The sequence below is a fragment of the Chiloscyllium punctatum genome, chromosome 20 (assembly GCF_047496795.1).
Source record: "Chiloscyllium punctatum isolate Juve2018m chromosome 20, sChiPun1.3, whole genome shotgun sequence".
NCBI classification, from domain to species: domain Eukaryota; kingdom Metazoa; phylum Chordata; class Chondrichthyes; order Orectolobiformes; family Hemiscylliidae; genus Chiloscyllium; species Chiloscyllium punctatum.
The window spans coordinates 78,529,860-78,547,796 of NC_092758.1; the positions used below are offsets into that span (position 1 = coordinate 78,529,860).

At 41.7% G+C, this 17,937-nt stretch overlaps 1 protein-coding gene across 1 annotated transcript in view; it reads right to left on the bottom strand.

Moving 5' to 3' along the window:
* The window catches only part of stk32a (serine/threonine kinase 32A), a 323,186-nt gene extending 309,940 nt beyond the window's left edge, over positions 1–13,246 (bottom strand). The window contains exon 1 of the mRNA XM_072591097.1: positions 12,085–13,246. Within this exon, the coding sequence (XP_072447198.1) occupies positions 12,085–12,136 (52 nt within the window). The 5' untranslated portion in view covers positions 12,137–13,246. The remainder of the gene's footprint in view (positions 1–12,084) is intronic.
* Between the last annotated feature and the right edge of the window lie 4,691 nt (positions 13,247–17,937).

A 17,937-nucleotide genomic window follows, 5' to 3' on the forward strand; every position in this document is an offset into this window, starting at 1 on the left:
ATTCAGAAGACTGTAATATTCTTGGAGTATCAGGGGTTCTAAAGTTCCTCTGAAATTTAGGGGTTGATATTAAAATAGATGAAGTCTCACATCAAATAAAAATGCAAGTCTTTCCAAAGAAAGGCATCTTTGTTAAAGAATAATAGGTCATGTTGTAATAAGAGTGAAGGACGGCTAAATAAGACACAAATGGGGATTAATCAATGGGGGCAGTCAGTAACTACAGCTCATTCAATCGTTCATCAGCCTGCAGCAACCAATTTGTGAGCCAGAGTCAGCAGCCAGAAATTTTCAATCATTTTGAACATATTACCACAAGTACACAAGAGCTGCGTTACCACTCCTAAATTAAAGCAATTAGACGGAAACTGGTTATATGCCAAAAATCACCTTATTCACTTCATTAGTACTCTTCACCCATACAATAAAAGGTACTCCTGGGGTTTTCTAGCCTGTGATTTGGGAATTCACTTATTGACTATAGTTTCAATTTTGATTTGCTTTTTGTAACTTGGAAAGATGCCATGTAGTTTCATGTTCATCTGCTTTCTCGTGTTGCATTCCATCTTGTCAATGTTTAATACCTTGCAATGAAGCAAAACGTATCTCTTTTGCAGTTATTTTTACTGTAATTCTGTTCACTCAATAAATTTACTCCAGCCAAGAATGTAAAACAATGACAACTGATTTGAATGGACTGAAGTTAGGAATCCTCCTCTGTACTACTTCTTACTTCTTCAAGTATCTGGAGTGGAGGCTCAAAATCACAACTTGATGAAAAAAACTCCTACCAACTTAGTTGCCTAACAATATTATTTAGAACACCTGCCACCGAGTAGTATCAATTAGAATTATTTACTCCAGTATGATTATGACGATACATGTAATGTGTCAGTGTTGTTCATATTTCACTATAAGGGTTGATTCAGAACTCTCCAACAATACCTTTGAGATGTATACAATAAGGTGAAGTTTTAAAACAATGTAACACAATTGCTGGGTTGACAACGTACAAACAGAGAATATTTAAGTTGCCTAATGTTGTCATGAGAAAGTCACTGTGGCATCATATAGAGTTGTGTATGGAGAATGTTTGGGAATACAACTATAGAAAATAACACCCTATATGCATTTTTGCTACAAAGCATTAGCATTGAAAACAAATGAAGTGCAACTTATTACAACCTCTCAAAAGAATGTGTTAGTTGTCCAGAACACACCACACCTTACTCTGTATAAAGCCAGAAAATCTCCTTGGACATTAAATATGGATCAGGTTGTGTGATCTTTCCTGTGATTGCATTCTACAGCAATAATCCATTGCTATAAATCTCAAAGGAAGAGATGCATAATTCCAAAGTCATTATAATATGTTCAGACAAAAGTAGTTTATTTGCTTCAATCACCCCACAGAATCACCTGTTAAATAATTTATAGCTCAGTTAAAGTACATCAAAATATGTACTATTTCTGTTACCTCCAGTATAAAGTAGAGAGTGATTCATGCTTCACCAGTCGAGATGATCAGAAAACAACAAAATCAAACTAACACTATGGTGAGGAGAGCTAGATCTGGAAATAAGGAAATGTTTAACTGGCTTTGTACCAAAAATGCAAACATTCTGGGTGCAAAGCAATAGAATGAGAGTTAACTCATTCACACCCTTGTAATTCCATCTGGATTGCACATAGCATTTCTGAATGAGGCATACCTTCAACTTTTGTGAAGGCCCAGGCAGAGCAACTTGAGGGGACAAGTACCTGAAACCAGAAACATCCATCAAACTCATCACCCCATTCCTAATAAACTTAACAAGTTGTTTGTATCTACAGTCTTGTTCTGCAACAGGTTTTGTAAAAATTTAATTATACGTTTAAAAATTCAGCTATTTTGATTGCTCTTTCACGTATTGAGAACTCAATACAACAGGATAGTTAGCTGATGGAAATTATCCAAAAAGCTCTTATATTTGCTTATGGGAGGTGATTGACAAGTCTCATGAATTCGGGTTTGGAGACTGGGAACTGGGTTGCCAGCACTTCACCATTCCCTGTTTCTTCCTCTCTCCACACCACAAACCCCACCCTAGGAAAACAGACAAACAACACAACTCAATATTCAAAGGAAAAGACTCTTAAATATTAATTGAAAAATAGAAATTCTACTTTATAGAACATCTCCCTACATGATGGTTAAACATTTTTGATGTGTACTTTGTGAATAATTATTTCTGATAAACTATATAAATAATGTATAAGAGAAGATTATTCCACAATCCTTTACTTTGGATGATTAAATATCACTTTTAAAATTAGATTGCAGTTTTATAAAACTATCAGCTCATCTGAATTTTAGAAATATCACCATTTATGTCTCCCTCCATATACTTGGTGTGCCTCTTCCCAGCCTTCTCTTTGATGTTATCATTACCAGCAGAATTCTATACACAACACTCATTCACACGCAACTTCCTGAAAAACAAACCAGTGGAGGAAAATTGGAATGAATTTATCCTAATCTAGCTTGTCAAAGCTGATGCTAATAGTGTCCCTACAGGGTCAAAGCTGGCCATTCAGCCCATTGAATTCATACCGACCCTTTAAAGAGCATCCGACCCTAACCTTATTCCCTATAATCCTGCATTTCTCATGATTAATCCATCTAACTTTCTGTCCCTTGAGTACTATGGACAATTTAGTGTCTAACCTGCACATCTTTGAACTGTGGGAGGAAACTGGAGCACCCAGAGGAAACCTATGTAGACACGGGGAGAATGTGCAAACTCCACACAGACAGTCACCCGAGGGTGGAATTGAACCCAGGTCCCACTCTGAGCCACCATGCCACCCCCTAAAGGGCTACGTTAACTAATAGCTAGACCCTTATCATCATTCTAGAGGAGTCAACTCATAATACAGACTGGTAAACAGATTTCGTCTCCATTCCTCATTATTACATTGATGTGTTTAGTTTGTTGTCCAAAGGAGCCACGAATAAATCTATAAATCAGAAGTAGAATGAAGCACAGTGATGGCATGGAACCTTCCTTTTACTGAAAAAATGCCAAGTTAGCTACTTTCCCAAAGTAAGGCACCAGGAGTTAGAAATTTTTTGTGCAGCCTGCCTCAGTTGGCAGCGCCATCACCTATAAATCAGAAGGTCAGGAGATCAAGTCCTTCTCTTAAAAACATAACCACATGAAATACAGAGATTGGTAATTGTTAGGGGTGTTATTCTTTGGTAGGGGAACTCATTCAAGGTTTTGGCAGCCTAGAGATACAAAGAAAACGGACCTTAAAAAAAATACAGTGCGCAGATTCCTCAAGAGCAAACCACGACAAGCAGACCAAATTCAGCCAGAAACCCTAACCACCTTACCATACATCAAAGAAGTTTCAGAAATGACAGGCAGACTACTAAGACCCCTAGGAATCCTAGTAGCACACAAACCCACCAACACTCTCAAACAAAACCTAACAAACTTAAAAGGCCCAGTACATCCCATGGACAAAACCAACGTCACCTACAAAATTCCATGCAAGGACTGCCACAAACACTACGTAGGACAAAGAGGAAGACAGTTAGCCACCAGGATACACGAACATCAGCTAGCCACAAAAAGACACGATCCTCACTCCCTCATTGCCCTACACACGGATGAAAAAAAAAACACCATTTCGACTGGGACAACACATCTATCCTGGGACAGGCTAAGCAAAGGCATGCCAGAGAATTCCTAGAGGCCTGGCACTCCAACCACAATGCCATAAACAAACACAGAGATCTAGATGCCATCTATCAACCCCTCAGAAAATGAACAGGAAATTACATCACCAAAAACTCCAGGAACGCCATCCATGAGAAAGATATAAATAGAAAGCAGGAGACAACAGCTTCGCTTCACTTGGAGGTTGCCACTGATGATGTTACCTAGCCAGGTAATGAAACGTCTGGATATCAAACCTACAGCTCAGCGAGCAAACCTACACCCTGGACCTTAAATTAATCTATGTTATATTATTATTCACAGAGCAGCAGGAATTCCTGTCAGTATACAAGCTACCATTCTTCTTTCAACTAACAACACCAGAAATCAGATTAACTGCTCATTTATCTGGTGTACTTTATGAGTTGTACACATTTTCTTTGATTTTAATTTTATAATTGATTAGATGTTGTATAATCTTGTTCATTGATGGTTGACCATGTGATGCAGTGAATCAGTTAGTTGCAAATCTGACCTGTAAATTTAATGTTATCGCGTAAGTACTTGTGCAAAATCAGGCAATCGCAGTAAGTTACACTAAGTTATTGTAAACCTCAAGTTCAGTTCATTACTGGATTTCTCTTAAAAGATGCTTTATTGCCTGTAGCAAAGATTTAACATCTGGCACATGACTATGAACTAGGAGACAATGTTTTCTAAATCCATAATACAATAATACGTTCAAACTCCCAACGTGAGAAAATGTTTCCTCCACTGCAGAAGCACACAAGAGGAAAGAGAGTGTTATATATGGGAGTTAAATTATTGTTCAGGCACCCATTGATCTGGAATTGCTAATTACAAACAATTACAACACAGGAGATCTCCTTGTGGTAAGTCTCAAACACATAATGGTTTTTCTATTACAGCTTTACAAATTTTCCATTTCCCAAATAAATGGGTATTCACATTTCTGCTTATACCAACTGATTTCTGCTAAAAATATGCACACCAGAACCAATTCCAGCCTTGATGCTGCCAATTGAGCCTCAAGCTGCTACAAAAAGGATAGCCAGTGACCAGAATGGGAAGGATGTATGCATCCCAGCATGAGTTTGCACCACAGCGTTAGAGAAAAGTAAAAAAGGAGAAATAATTTCCCATTCTTTTATCTCTTATATTCTTCTACTATGCGCTCCGCAAAAAGAATTGCACTTTGTGCCAGAATGCAATAACCAGAATAGATGAGCCTATACTCAGTTGACAACTCATACAATGGAGTAATATTTTAATGAAATTACTGAATTAACTTTTTGAATATGCATTGGAAAAAGCCACGTAAGCAAATTTTTGCTTTTAAAAGGATTAAAAAGATTAGCCTAACCTCATGAATCCAATTTAATGCAGAGATCTAAGAGGTTGCCAACATCCACATTTAAGAAATATCAGACATAGGCAGTTTATTGCATTTTGCACAAAGCACCAAAGACTTTGGTCATGCATTTTACAAGCGAATTACATGGTGGTAAGAGGGTCCACACAGACTCGGTTTCTTTTGCTGCATTTTTGTTCACAGAACATCTGGGGGAGCCAAGATTTATTTTAGAAAAATTGAGATGTTGTCTATAAACAGTGATCAAAGTCCTGCAGCAAATGTGATGCAGAGAGGTTCACTGCTCTGTTCTGAGCAAGCTATGGGCCAACCTTATCAGCTGGAAGCAAATAAATTGTGTCAGATTGGCATCATTTGATCTTCAGATAATTTGCATCTCAAAAATAATATCAAGAATTAGGTATCACCTATTATTAGCTATCAGGTATCATCTCCGGGGATGTAATGGCCTGGGTATCAATAAACTATCAGTCCAATATCCCAGCACCTGTTCGAATCCTACATGACAGATTGTGGAACTTGAATTCAACAAATACATGGAATTAAGAGTCTAATGATGACTATGAAAGTCTTATTGGGAAAAAACATCCATCTGGTCTGGTCTACATGTGACTCCACATCCACAGCAATGTGGATAACACTTAATTGCCCTCTGTGCAAGTAGGAATAGGTAATAAATCTGGCCTGGCCAGTGACACCCATGTCCCATCAAGAAATAAAAGAAATTACATCATATTCAGGCAGTGTTTATTTTTTACAAGCTTCCTTCCATCCTGGATCATCTAATTTAATCAAACGACCTATGCCTCTTTATCTAGTTTAATCATAAACATGCCCGGATGATTCATCTTAGTTTCACTTTCTAACTGCTCTCTTGATAAAGACGTTTCTCCTGAAATCCTTGGATTTACTGGTCATTTCTGACACGTTTGTCATTATTTTCCATTGTGAGCAAGCCATATAGAATGACAAAATTGAGTGGTGGTCAAAATAATCTTTCATATAGTAATAGAGTCTTAGAGATGTACAGCACAGAAACTGACACTTCAGTCCAACTCGTGCAAGCTAACCAGATATTCTAAATTAAGCTAGTCCCATTTGCTAGCACTTGGCCATATCCCACTAAACCATTCCTATCATATACCCATCCAGATGCCTTTTAAATGTTGTAATTGTATCATCCTCCACCACTTTTTTTCGCAGTTAATTCCACAAACCACCTCTCTGTGAGAAAGCTGCTCCTTAGGTTCCTTTTAAATCTTATTCTGGATTAGTGGTGCTGGAAGAGCACAGCAGTTCAGGCAGCATCCAAGTAGCTTCGAAATCGACGTTTCGGGCAAAAGCCCTTCCTGATGAAGGGCTTTTGCCCGAAACGTCGATTTCGAAGCTACTTGGATGCTGCCTGAACTGCTGTGCTCTTCCAGCACCACTAATCCAGAATCTGGTTTCCAGCATCTGCAGTCATTGTTTTTACCTCCCTTTTAAATCTTACCCCTCTCACCCTCAACCTATGCCTTCTAGTTCTGGACATCCCCCACCCCAAGGAAAAGACCTTGTCTATTTATCCTATCCATGACCCTCGTGAGTTTCTAAATCTCTATAAAGGTCAGTGCTCAGCATCTGACCATAGTGATTCATCAGGAGACAGTTGGCCAACCTGGTGAAATAAGAATATCCCTGAATTTATTGACAGTTCAAGAATTGTTAAGTGAATTTATACTAACCTTTCTTTAAAGATCATCTGGTGCTTAGGAAAGATTAAGTATTACATTCATCAAGTGAACACCACAACCTGTTCCAAATACCCATAACATTGTCCAACTCCTTCATGCCTCAGTTGCTGAAACCCTCACTCATACCTTTCTTACCGCAGACTGAATTATTCCAATACTCTCCTACATAACCTACCACCTTATATATTGCATAAAACTTAAGTAGAACTAAATTTTTGCTGGACATATCCTAACCTGAACAAAAAAATCTGCTCATCCATCACCCTGCACTTACTAACCTCCGTTAACTCAGTCCAGCCATGTCTTGATTTTGAATTCTCATCCTTGTTTCCTAATTCTTCCATTGCCTCATCTCTCACTAACTTTGAATTCTCTTCTTGCCCTATAACCCTTCAAATTCTGTGACCTCCAGCAATTTCAGCCTCTGGCACATCCCAGAGTTTAAGTTGATAGCCATGCCTTCAGTTGTCTAGGTCTTTGGCTCTGAAATCTCTTCCTAAACTTTTCCAACTCTTTATCCTCCTTTACGATGGTCCTTAAAATCAGTTTCTTTAATTATATTTTCTGTAACCTTGCCTAGTATTTCCTTACAAGGCTAGGTGTTACAAAATAGATGTTATAAAAACAGGAGAAAGTGAGGACTGCAGATGCTGGATTCCTGTCAAAGGGCTTATGCCCGAAACGTCAACTTGCCTCCTCCTCGGATGCTGCCTGACCTGCTGCGCTTTTCCAATACTACACTCTCAAGGTGTTATAAAACAGTTTTACGAAATTCTTTTGTACTATTTTTTCCAATTAAAAGGTACTATCATAAATGTAAGTTCTGCTTCCGCAGTTTCAGTTACCCATGATTTACCATGGCCCGAACATACTACTGGGAATATTCCAGAACCAGGTACCGGGGGCTGCCGGGAAGGTAAATTTCCCATTTAAATGAATGAGTTTGCTACTTTCCGCGGTTTCGGGCTTCCACAGTATGTCTTGGAACGCTTCCCCACATGTTCAGAGGACTACTGTATATACATAAAATGCAGACCATTATAACATAGCTTGAACAAAGAACAATACAGCACAGGAACAGGTTCTTCGGCCTTCTAAGCCGATACCAACACATTTTGCCCTTCCATATTAAAACTGTCTTCACTTACAGGATCCATATCCCTCTATTCCCTTCCTTTTCATGTATTCATCTAGGTGCTTCTTGAATGCTGCCATTGTGTCTGCTTCCACCAGCTCCTCTGGTACCATGTTCCAGACACTCACCACTCTGTGAAAAACATGCCTCGCACATCTCTTTTAAAAATTTCCCCCTTGCATCTTGAACCTGGGTCCCCTCATAACTGACCCTTCCACCCTGGGAAAAAGCCTCATACTTTCCACTCTGTCGACACTATTCACAATCTTATAAATGTCTATCAGGTCACCCTCAACCTCCTGCTTTCCAGTGAAAACAAACCCAATCTATCCAACCTTTCTTTTCAGCTAAAATCCCCTAAACCAGGCAACATCCTGATAATTTTTTTCTGTACCTTCTCCAAAGCATCCACTACCTTCCAGTAGTGTGATGATCAGAACTGTATGCAATATTCCAAGTCTGGCCTAACTAAAGTTCCATAAAGCTGCATAATAACTTGACTATCCTCAATGCCCCTTCCAATGAAGACAAGCCTGCCATGGGCCTTTTTTACAACTTATCTACCTGCACTGCCACCTTCAGTCATCTGTGGATCTGCACAGCCAGATCTCTCTGCATATCAGTACTCGTAAGGAGGCTGCCATTCACTGTAAAGTTTCCACCTGTACTTGACCTTCCAGAATGCATCATCTCACACTTATCTGGATTAAGCTCCATCTGCCATTTTTCGACCAATGCCACCAACTGACCTATATCCTACTGCATCCTTCGACAATCCTCCTCACTATCCACAATTTCACCAATCTTTGTATCATCTGCAAACTTATTAATTAGACAGCTATGTTTTCCTCCAAATCGTTTATGTAGAGCAGAGGCCCCAGCACTGATCCCTGTGGAACACCCCTCGTCACAGCCCTCCATTCTAAAAGGCACCCTTCTACCGCTACTTTCTGTCTCCTATGACGAACCCAGTTCTGTATCCATCTTGCCAGTTCACCCTTGATACCATGTGACTTCACCTTTCGTACCTGTCTGCCATGAGGGACCTTGTCAAAGGCTTTACTGAAGTCCATGTAGACTGCAACTGTTTTTCCCTCAATCATCTTCATCACCTCTTCAAAATATTCCATCAAGTTAGTGAGGTATGACCGCATTCGCACAAATGTTGTTTATCCCTAATCAGTCCATTTACTTCAAAGTGCCTCAGTTTTAAAAGCTACAGCCACTATAAAAAGATGTGAAATGCTTAGCAAGTCAGGGGAGGGAGGTAATAGCAGACAGAGTTTTGTTTTAAGTATCTCACTTTCATACAATAACAGATGAATGTATCAGAGTTAAAGATTTATACCATATGGAGCAATACATATTTACAGAGACAAGTTGCCATTAGGGAAAGCCATGAGAGCATTTGTCTCTAATACATGTGGAACTGCACATTCAATCAAAAAAACTAGCTTGTGACAATGTTTCTGCTCCCCAAGAACCCTCTTTATCTGGTGTTACACAAACACCAGGTTATAGTCCAACAGGTCTATTTGAAATAACAAGCTTTTGGAGTGCTCCGAAATCATGTGATTTTAAATAAACATGTTGGACGATAACCTGGTGTTGTATGACTTCTGACTTCTTCCATCCCAGTCCAATAACGGCACCTCCACATAACCTCTATCTGAATTCCATCAACAAAACTTTCAATTCCTTTACTCCACCATGCTGAACTAACTTTTCCTTCAATACATCAACACGATTCACCTCAGCTATACGACGTAGCAATAAGATCCTATTTTAACACCCTCATAAATTAGTAATAATTTTACTTATCAACTAGTTTTGATTTTTCCCAGAAGGTGCAACATAGCCTTCTCTATCCTATAAAATCTATTTACACTCTTAATAGTCTCTGAGTTCACCCTCAACATTCTAGAGAATTGAGCCTAAGCCTGTTCAGTTTTCCTGTTAAGTATAAGCTCTCAGTTCTCATATTATCCTTGTAAACATTATTTACACCTTCTCTGGGCAGTCAGAGGCTGTAGCAGTCTCTTCTGAACCTCCTCCCAGCATACATCATGCAGAGGTATCAGTGGGATGAAAAGCTCATGAGGGCTGTTTGTGAAAGTAGCTGGCTATCTCTTATTCTCTCACTCCCTCTTCTTGACTGAAAATTCCTCTCTGTGGTTCCTCCTAATTATTCAACTTAACTTCTTCCCAACTTCCAGCTGAGCCAGATCCTTCACAGCGCCAGAGACCCGGGTTCAATTCCCGCCTCAGGCAACTGTGTGGAGTTTGCACATTCTCCCAGCGTTTGCACGGGTTTCCTCCGGGTGCTCCGGTTTCCTCCCACAATCCAAAAAATGTGCAGGTTAGGTGAATTGTCCAGGCTAAATTGCCCGTAGTGTTAGGTGGAGGGGTAAATGTAGGGAAATGGGTCTGGGTGCATTGCTCTTCGGAGGGTCGGTGTGGACTTGTTGGGCCGAAGGGCCTGTTTCCACACTGTAAGTAAATAATCTATACTAAATCTTACTATTAAACTAAAACAAAAACAAAGTGCCTGACAGCAGCTGTGGGGAGAGAAATAGGTTTAACACTTCAAGTCCAACATGACTCTTCTGCTGAGGAATTTGAAAACAAGGATGAGAATTCAAAAATCATACATCAGTGCACAGAACAAATTTAAGCTAATGAGCACAGGGGAGATGGATGAGAAATTTTTCTGACATGTTAGGATATGTCCAAAGTTTCAGTTGCATTCAAGTTTTGTGCCGTATGCAAGATGGTAGATTGGAATAGTTTATCTTGGAGGTTAATAAGATATGAGTGAGGGGTTTAGTCGCAGATGTTCTGAGGCATGATAGAGCTAGTTATGTTATGGATATGTCGAAGAGGCCATGACATTCTGAATTTCAAAGTGGAGTCAACTCGACTCGAAACATTCGCTCTTCTTTCTCTCTCCACAGATGCTGCCAGATCTGCTGAGTTTCTCCAGCATTTGTTTTGCCAGTATCCACAGTATTTTGCTGTTAATTGGATACCCAACTTCCTGGTGCTGGTCCAATCTTTGCCAAAATAGAAAGCTTTCCATTTATACAATAAGGAGTTAAAATATTATACCAGATTGCCCTGAATGGACTAAAAGTGTTGAACAGCCCACACCAGTTCTTATTCGTCAGCCCATGAAAGATGCAATCATCATGTGATGAAGCAGGTTGATTATTAAGTTGTAAATCCTTACAATATACGGATGGTAGTCAATAAGAGTAAAAAGTCGCCTGGTCAATCTTGCTTGATGTGGGGCGACAACCCTTCACCTACAGTTACCAGTACCACATTTTCGACTCTGATCTCCAGCATCTGCAGTCCTCACCCCCTAATCAACCAACCTGCCTGAACACAACTAGAATATTTGAAGGCAGCTGAGGGGCCACAAGTAGCTTGGCACAACTCTCATAAAAAAGTAACATATATTTCTGAAATTATTTCTTAAAAAGTGCAGAACTCCTGGTTTGTTTGTCTCACTGTAGATGAGCCAGAAACATTTAACAGAAATATTGGACATGCCCAAGATATGGGACAGGGATTGTTTACTCTGATTAAAAGGAAAGAAATGATGCAAATATCTTCCAGGGTATTTTTGGGTTCAAGCGACTGTAAAAAGGAACAAAGTCAAAAAGTGTGGCGCTGGAAAAGCACAGCCCGTCAGGAAGCAGGAGAGTCGACGTTTCGGGCATTAGCGTCGATTCTCCTGCTCCTGGGATGCTGCCTGATCTGCTGTACTTGTCCAGCACCGCACTTTTTGTCTATGATACCCTCCTTAAATCAGGAATATCAAAAGGAACGACCTGCTAAAGTTACTATCAATCTTCCAGCATCCTTGCCTACAATTACAATTACTTTTTGGATCCCACTCTCCACCTAGCATGGCTATAATCTTCACGCAGCTCCTTATTTCAAAAGGACAGCGGGTCAGCTTTGTTTTGAACGGTTCTCGGACGCACATTAAATCTATTTCCAAACATTGACTCAAAACGTTAACCCTGTTATTGAAGGAGGCTGAACATTTTCACGACTCCACCTCAAAACTAAATATGACACCAAAGTTTTAATGTTGAATGCACTTACCGTCCTCGTTCTCATCAAAAACCGGAGTTTTGTGAGAATGATTGCCCCCCATCTTCAGCTGCTCACACCGTTGTTTAAAATTACATTATCGGAAGAGGATCAGAAGTTGCGGCATCACAGGTCCAGCCCTTGGTGCTGGGCAATCTCAGACTGGAGCTGACTACTAAAAGGTGGATGTATGAACAGTCTCAGCTCTTAGAGGCACTGGCAGAGAGGGATGGGAGAAGGAGAGATCATCACTACAGCACCAGCCCTTCCATCTGCGGCCACCACTATCTGCTCCGGAAAAAGTTTCCGCCAAAAATTGATGCAGATTCTCTTCCGAGCCTCCTCCTGACTGATTGGACCCTGAGAGGGGGAAGAATAGAGATAATCCGGTTGTTGAGGAGCCGGCTTGTCTAGGAAGCCCTCTTGGAGGAAGAGACTGCAAACGATGAATCAATCACCAGTCATTTCCACCGCTTCATCAGATCTATAAGAGGTGTTATTTTAGACTTTAATTCTGAAATGTTCAGGCCTGTCCTCCAATGGCTTGCTTAGCATAAACGATCGATCTCTCTCTCTCGAAAAGGTGTATGCCTCGGCCACCTGTACCGTGGGCTTACAAATGAAACCAGTTACAGTGTTTTCAGATGCAGTCAGGCACTAGAGACAGCGAAGCGAGGGTTGTGTCTGAGCGGCTCTGGAGTTGCTGGGTTACTCCCAGAGCGAACCTGGTCAGTCGCTCATTTCTGCAGTCCACCGTGCATTCTGGATTTGGGAAGACCACTCCACCCGCGGGGCCGCGAACAGGCAACTAATACTGTGAGCGACAAATAAAAATAACAGAAGCGATCGGCAAAGGGGAAAAAAAAATATGGAATCGAAAAACAGCTCGAGGATGCGAGCCCGATGCAACGACCGGGCAGTTAATAAACAGAACTGAAACTTGTGTAGCTGGTGACCAGAAGTTGGAATGTTATTAATAGGACAGAGTTCGCACCAGTGTTTGCAAATTTCGTAAGCTTTATCAAATGAGATTTTAGAAAAAAAAATCAGTTTAACTGTTAGATTTTTTAAAATAAAAACTGTTAAAGTCGTCCACGCTTTAAAGCTTAAGACAATGATTCATAAGTTAATTACGAAGACTGACGAATAAATACTAAAATGTTTGTTTAAGAGTTGCACGTGTTAAGGTTGTTCCTCCTCGCCGCTCCCCAGATTGTAGTTGACCCCGTCATCTCTCAGTGCCAAAAGAAAATAAGCACGCCGCTCTAAAGTGACATCTACTGGTACGAAAAATAACAAATAAAACCACAACAGCCAACACCCCCCCGCCTCTCTCTCCCCCCCCCCCCCCAAAAAAAAACAAAAACAGAAATGAGTTTGTTAACGATCCTATGGAAGGATGGAGATCCCTGATAATGTTAATCCAGTCCAGGGAACTACCATAAATACTGACAGTCAAGACCCCTCCAAATGAAGGCTGGAAGGAGGGCAGTTTAATTACCTACCCTCCCAGAGGCCATGTAAATCCCATATGGACCCAGATAACATACTCAGGATATCAAAGAAACTTTTGTTTCGAACCTTTAAACCTCAAGTGGGCTGTGAGAACCAGAACGGATTTTTAAAAAAAGTTTAAAATTACTTCCGCAAACAAGTGACTCTATAGGAACTCAGTCATGACATGCAGCATATGCATGTGGGTTAGGAGTCGTAACAGCATGGAAAAAGGCCCATCCTATCCACAACAGTCGTCAAACACTTCTGCATTGTAAACAATGAGTGAGGGTGACACGCTGAACGGTAAGGCCCTGGGAAATACAAAGGATCAGAGGGACCTTGGTCTGCATTTCCATAGATCGTAGAATCCCCATAGTGTGGAGACCCATCAACTTTTCACAACACTCAGAACAGCAACCCACTGAGACCCGCCCCCTCCCCTTCCCTATCCCTGTAACCCTGCATTTCCTATGGCTAATCCACCAAGCCTGCACATCCCGGAACACTATGAGCAATTTAGCCTCTATTTAGCCAATTCAGCAATCCACCCGAACCTGCACATCTTTGGGCTGTGGGAGGAAACCCACGCAGACACGTGGAGAATGTGCAAACTCCACACAGACAGTTGCCCGTGGTGGGAATTGAACCCGGGTCCTTGGCGCTGTGAGGCAGCAGTGCTAACCACTGAGCCACCATGCCACATATATTGCACAGTAGCTTGCCTCCTGCGCCCATATTATCTGGGAAGAAATTCATTCTCCTCTTCAGGTGGCAAAGACATTGAGGCAGTGACATCCACCTTGTCCATCTCAGATTCGGAGGTATCTTCAATACTTGGAGAGGGAAAACCCACAGGTTAAAGAACAGTTGGAAAGGCAGGCAAGGAGCTGGCTGTGTTTTGCTCCAGTACAATTTGAGAGTTTGCAGATTTCAAATGGTCCATTTGCTTGCTCAGGATCGTTGCACCTATCCAAACTTTACATGACACTGGACCTGACCTCACGTCCACCATGTCTCTTACCCATGCATAGTCATTCAAGTGATTCCTATATCAAACTTTGTGCCCTGAAGTAAACTGTCTCTTTCCATTTATCGCAGCCTTGTGTCCAGCACTGGTGTTCCTGATGCTGTTTCAACCTCTCCCCAGATCCAGGAAGATCAGATTTAACCTGGTGCAGAGTCTTGTCATTAGCAACTCTGCTGGAGCTATCTCTATAGTTTCATGAGGGGTAGTTCTATAATCAAATAGGAACCAGGACAGTTTGGCATCATATAGAAGTCACACAGCATGGAAACAGTTCATTTGACCCAACAAGTCCACATCAACTCACTGAAAAGTAACCCATCCAGACCCATTCCCCGACCCTAACCCTGTATTTCCCATGGCTAATGCACCCAACATACACATCTGTGAACACTATGGGCAATTTAGCATGGCCAATCCACTTGAGTAGCACATCTTTGTAATGTTAGAGGAAACCTGAGCACCCAGCGGAAAACCACACATACATGGGGAGAATGTGCAAACTCCCCAGTCAGTCCTCCAAGGCTCAAATCAACCCATGTTCCTGGCACTGTAAGACAGTTATGCTAACCACTGAGCCATTGTGAAGCCGTAGGCTTTTTCTTTAAGCCTGCCTTTAAAGTTTGAATTGCTCTTTTCTGCCAGACCATTTGATGATGGATGGTATAGAGTTCTCTTTACACATCGAATACCATTTTACTTTTGGAAATACTGAAATCCCCTGTTAATAAACTGTGACCAACACTTCCAGGAGTCCATGTTTTGCAAAAGATGTATGCCGTTTTTCTATCATTGTTCCCTTGTTTGACAAATGAACTCTGCGTATCCAGCCATTTTGAGTGGGCTTCCACAATGACGAAGAACATTGAGCCCATGAAAGAACAAAGAAGAAAATTACAGCATAGGAACAGGCTCTTCAGCCCTTCAAGCCTGCTCCAATCCAGATCCTCTATCTAAACCTGTCACCTATTTTCTAAGGATCCGTATCCCTCTGCTCCCTGCCCATGCAGGTATCTGTCTAGATACATCTTAAATGACGCTATTGTGGCCACTTCTATCACCTCGCCTGGCAAGTGTTCCAGGCACCCACCACCTTCTACATAAAGAACTTTCCACGCATATCTCCCTTAAACTTTTCCACTCTCATCTTGAACTAGTGACCCCTAGTAATTGAGTTCCCCACTCTGGGAAAAAGCTTCTTGCCATCTACCCTGTCTATGCCTCTTATGATTTTATAGACCTCAATCAGGTCCCCCCTCAACCTTAGTCTTCCTAATGAAAATAATCCTAATCTATTCAACATCTATTCATAGCTAGCGCCCTCCATACTAAGTAACATTCTGGTGAACCTGCTCTGCACCCTCTCCAAAGCATCCACATCCTTTTGGTAATGTGGTGACCAGAACTGTACACAGTATTCCAAACGTGGCCAAACCAAAATCCTACACAATTGTAACATGACCTGCCAACTCTTTTTCTCAATGCCCCGTCTGATGGAGGATAGCATGCCGTATGCCTTCTTGACCACTCTTTTGACCTACGTTGCCACCTTCAGGGTATAATGGACCTGAACACCCAGATCTCTCTGTACATCAGTTTTCCCCAGGGCTTTTCCATTTACTGTGTAGTTCCATAGTCAGCGTGTAACTGAGTCCAAGGTTTACCCAGCCATTCCCATGAATGTGGGGGAGCTGCAGGTGATCATTTTTATCTTTGTTGGCACTCTGGGCACTGTCCCACCAGCACAGCTATGTCTGTATCCAATCTGGCCACCAGACATAATTTCTCACTAACATCTTCAGTTTGGAAACCCTGGATGACCCTAGTGAAGTAGAACCAGTATCTGACAGCAAGCTTTCTTTGGAACAATCACATTTCTTCCCCATAATGATATGCCATCCTCTACTGTGATCTGGTCTCTCTGAATCCAGACACTTTTCCATTCTGCTTGTAATGGTCCTTTAGTTTTCCCCAGCACTACCCAGCTGTTTCAGTTTTGCCAGGACCAGATCTTTCAGCGTCCAAAATCTGATATTGTCAGCAGTGACTGGAAGTGTGTCCAGAAAATTTAAAACCATTATGGACTGTTCCAGTAGCGGTACCACTGGCTGGTGTTTCCACCAGTGGGAGGCAGCTCAGTGCTGCCACATTTGCTACTTAGCCTCCTGGATGGGGTTCCAACTTGGTACTTAATATTAGACCCCACCACTGAATTCAGCCTGAAGCTATGGGCGCACTGCTCTGTCTTCTTTATGTCGTCCTAGTGGGGGGTTGCAATCCATTATACTCACAAAGTTGAGGTTTTGGTAAAGGTACTCATGAAACTTCCGGGCTCCAAATGTTACTGCCATAACTTCCTTCTCTGTCTGGGTGTGTTTATGCACTACATTACACAATGTTCCATATGCTATTAAGTGTTCCTCTCCATTGGGTCACCTATGAGCTATACCACCCTATATGGGGAGGCATTACATGTCAATACAAGATCTTGCTTGGGATCATAGTCTCCCAACACCTTCGAGCACAATAGCTCTTTCTTCACTTCCCTGAAAGCTATGGTTTAGCTACACAACGTTTGGTAGAAGATTTGTAGCTCGGGTGCTCGTTGTTGTGGTTCTGTTCGCCGAGCTGGGAATTTGTCTTGCAAATGTTTCGTCCCCTGTCTAGGTGACATCCTCAGTGCTTGGGAGCCTCCTGTGAAGTGCTTCTGTGCTGTTTCCTCCGGCATTTATAGTGGCCTGTCTCTGCCGCTTCCGGTTGTCAGTTCGAGCTGTCCACTGTAGTGGCCGGTATATTGGGTCCAGGTCGATGTGTTTGTTGATAGAGTTTGTGGATGAGTGCCATAGCTACACAACGATTTCCAAGGCTGACACTTTTTTTTAAAAAGCGTCCATGCATAGGTGCCAGGATCGAGGCCAGGATATGTATGAACTTTCCATAATAGCTTACCAGCCTAAGGAAAGACCTAAGCTCCAGTGTAGACAAGGGAGCTGGAGCCTCTTTGATCGTCCTCACTTTATCTTCCAACACGTGTAACCCAGTCTTCTTGGTACCGTAGCCCAAGTAGGTCACTTAATAGAGAAAAATGTGTGTTTCATGCATGTTAAGGCATACACCCACCTGGAAGAAACATCGAAGGACTATATCCAAGTTCTTTAGATTGGATTACATTACATTACATTACAGTGTGGAAACAGGCCCTTCGGCCCAACAAATCCACACCGACCCGCCGAAGCGTAACCCACCCATGCCCCTACATTTACCCCTTACCTAACACTACAGGCAATTTAGCATGGCCGATTCACCTGACTTGCACATCTTTGGACTGTGGGAGGAACCGGAGC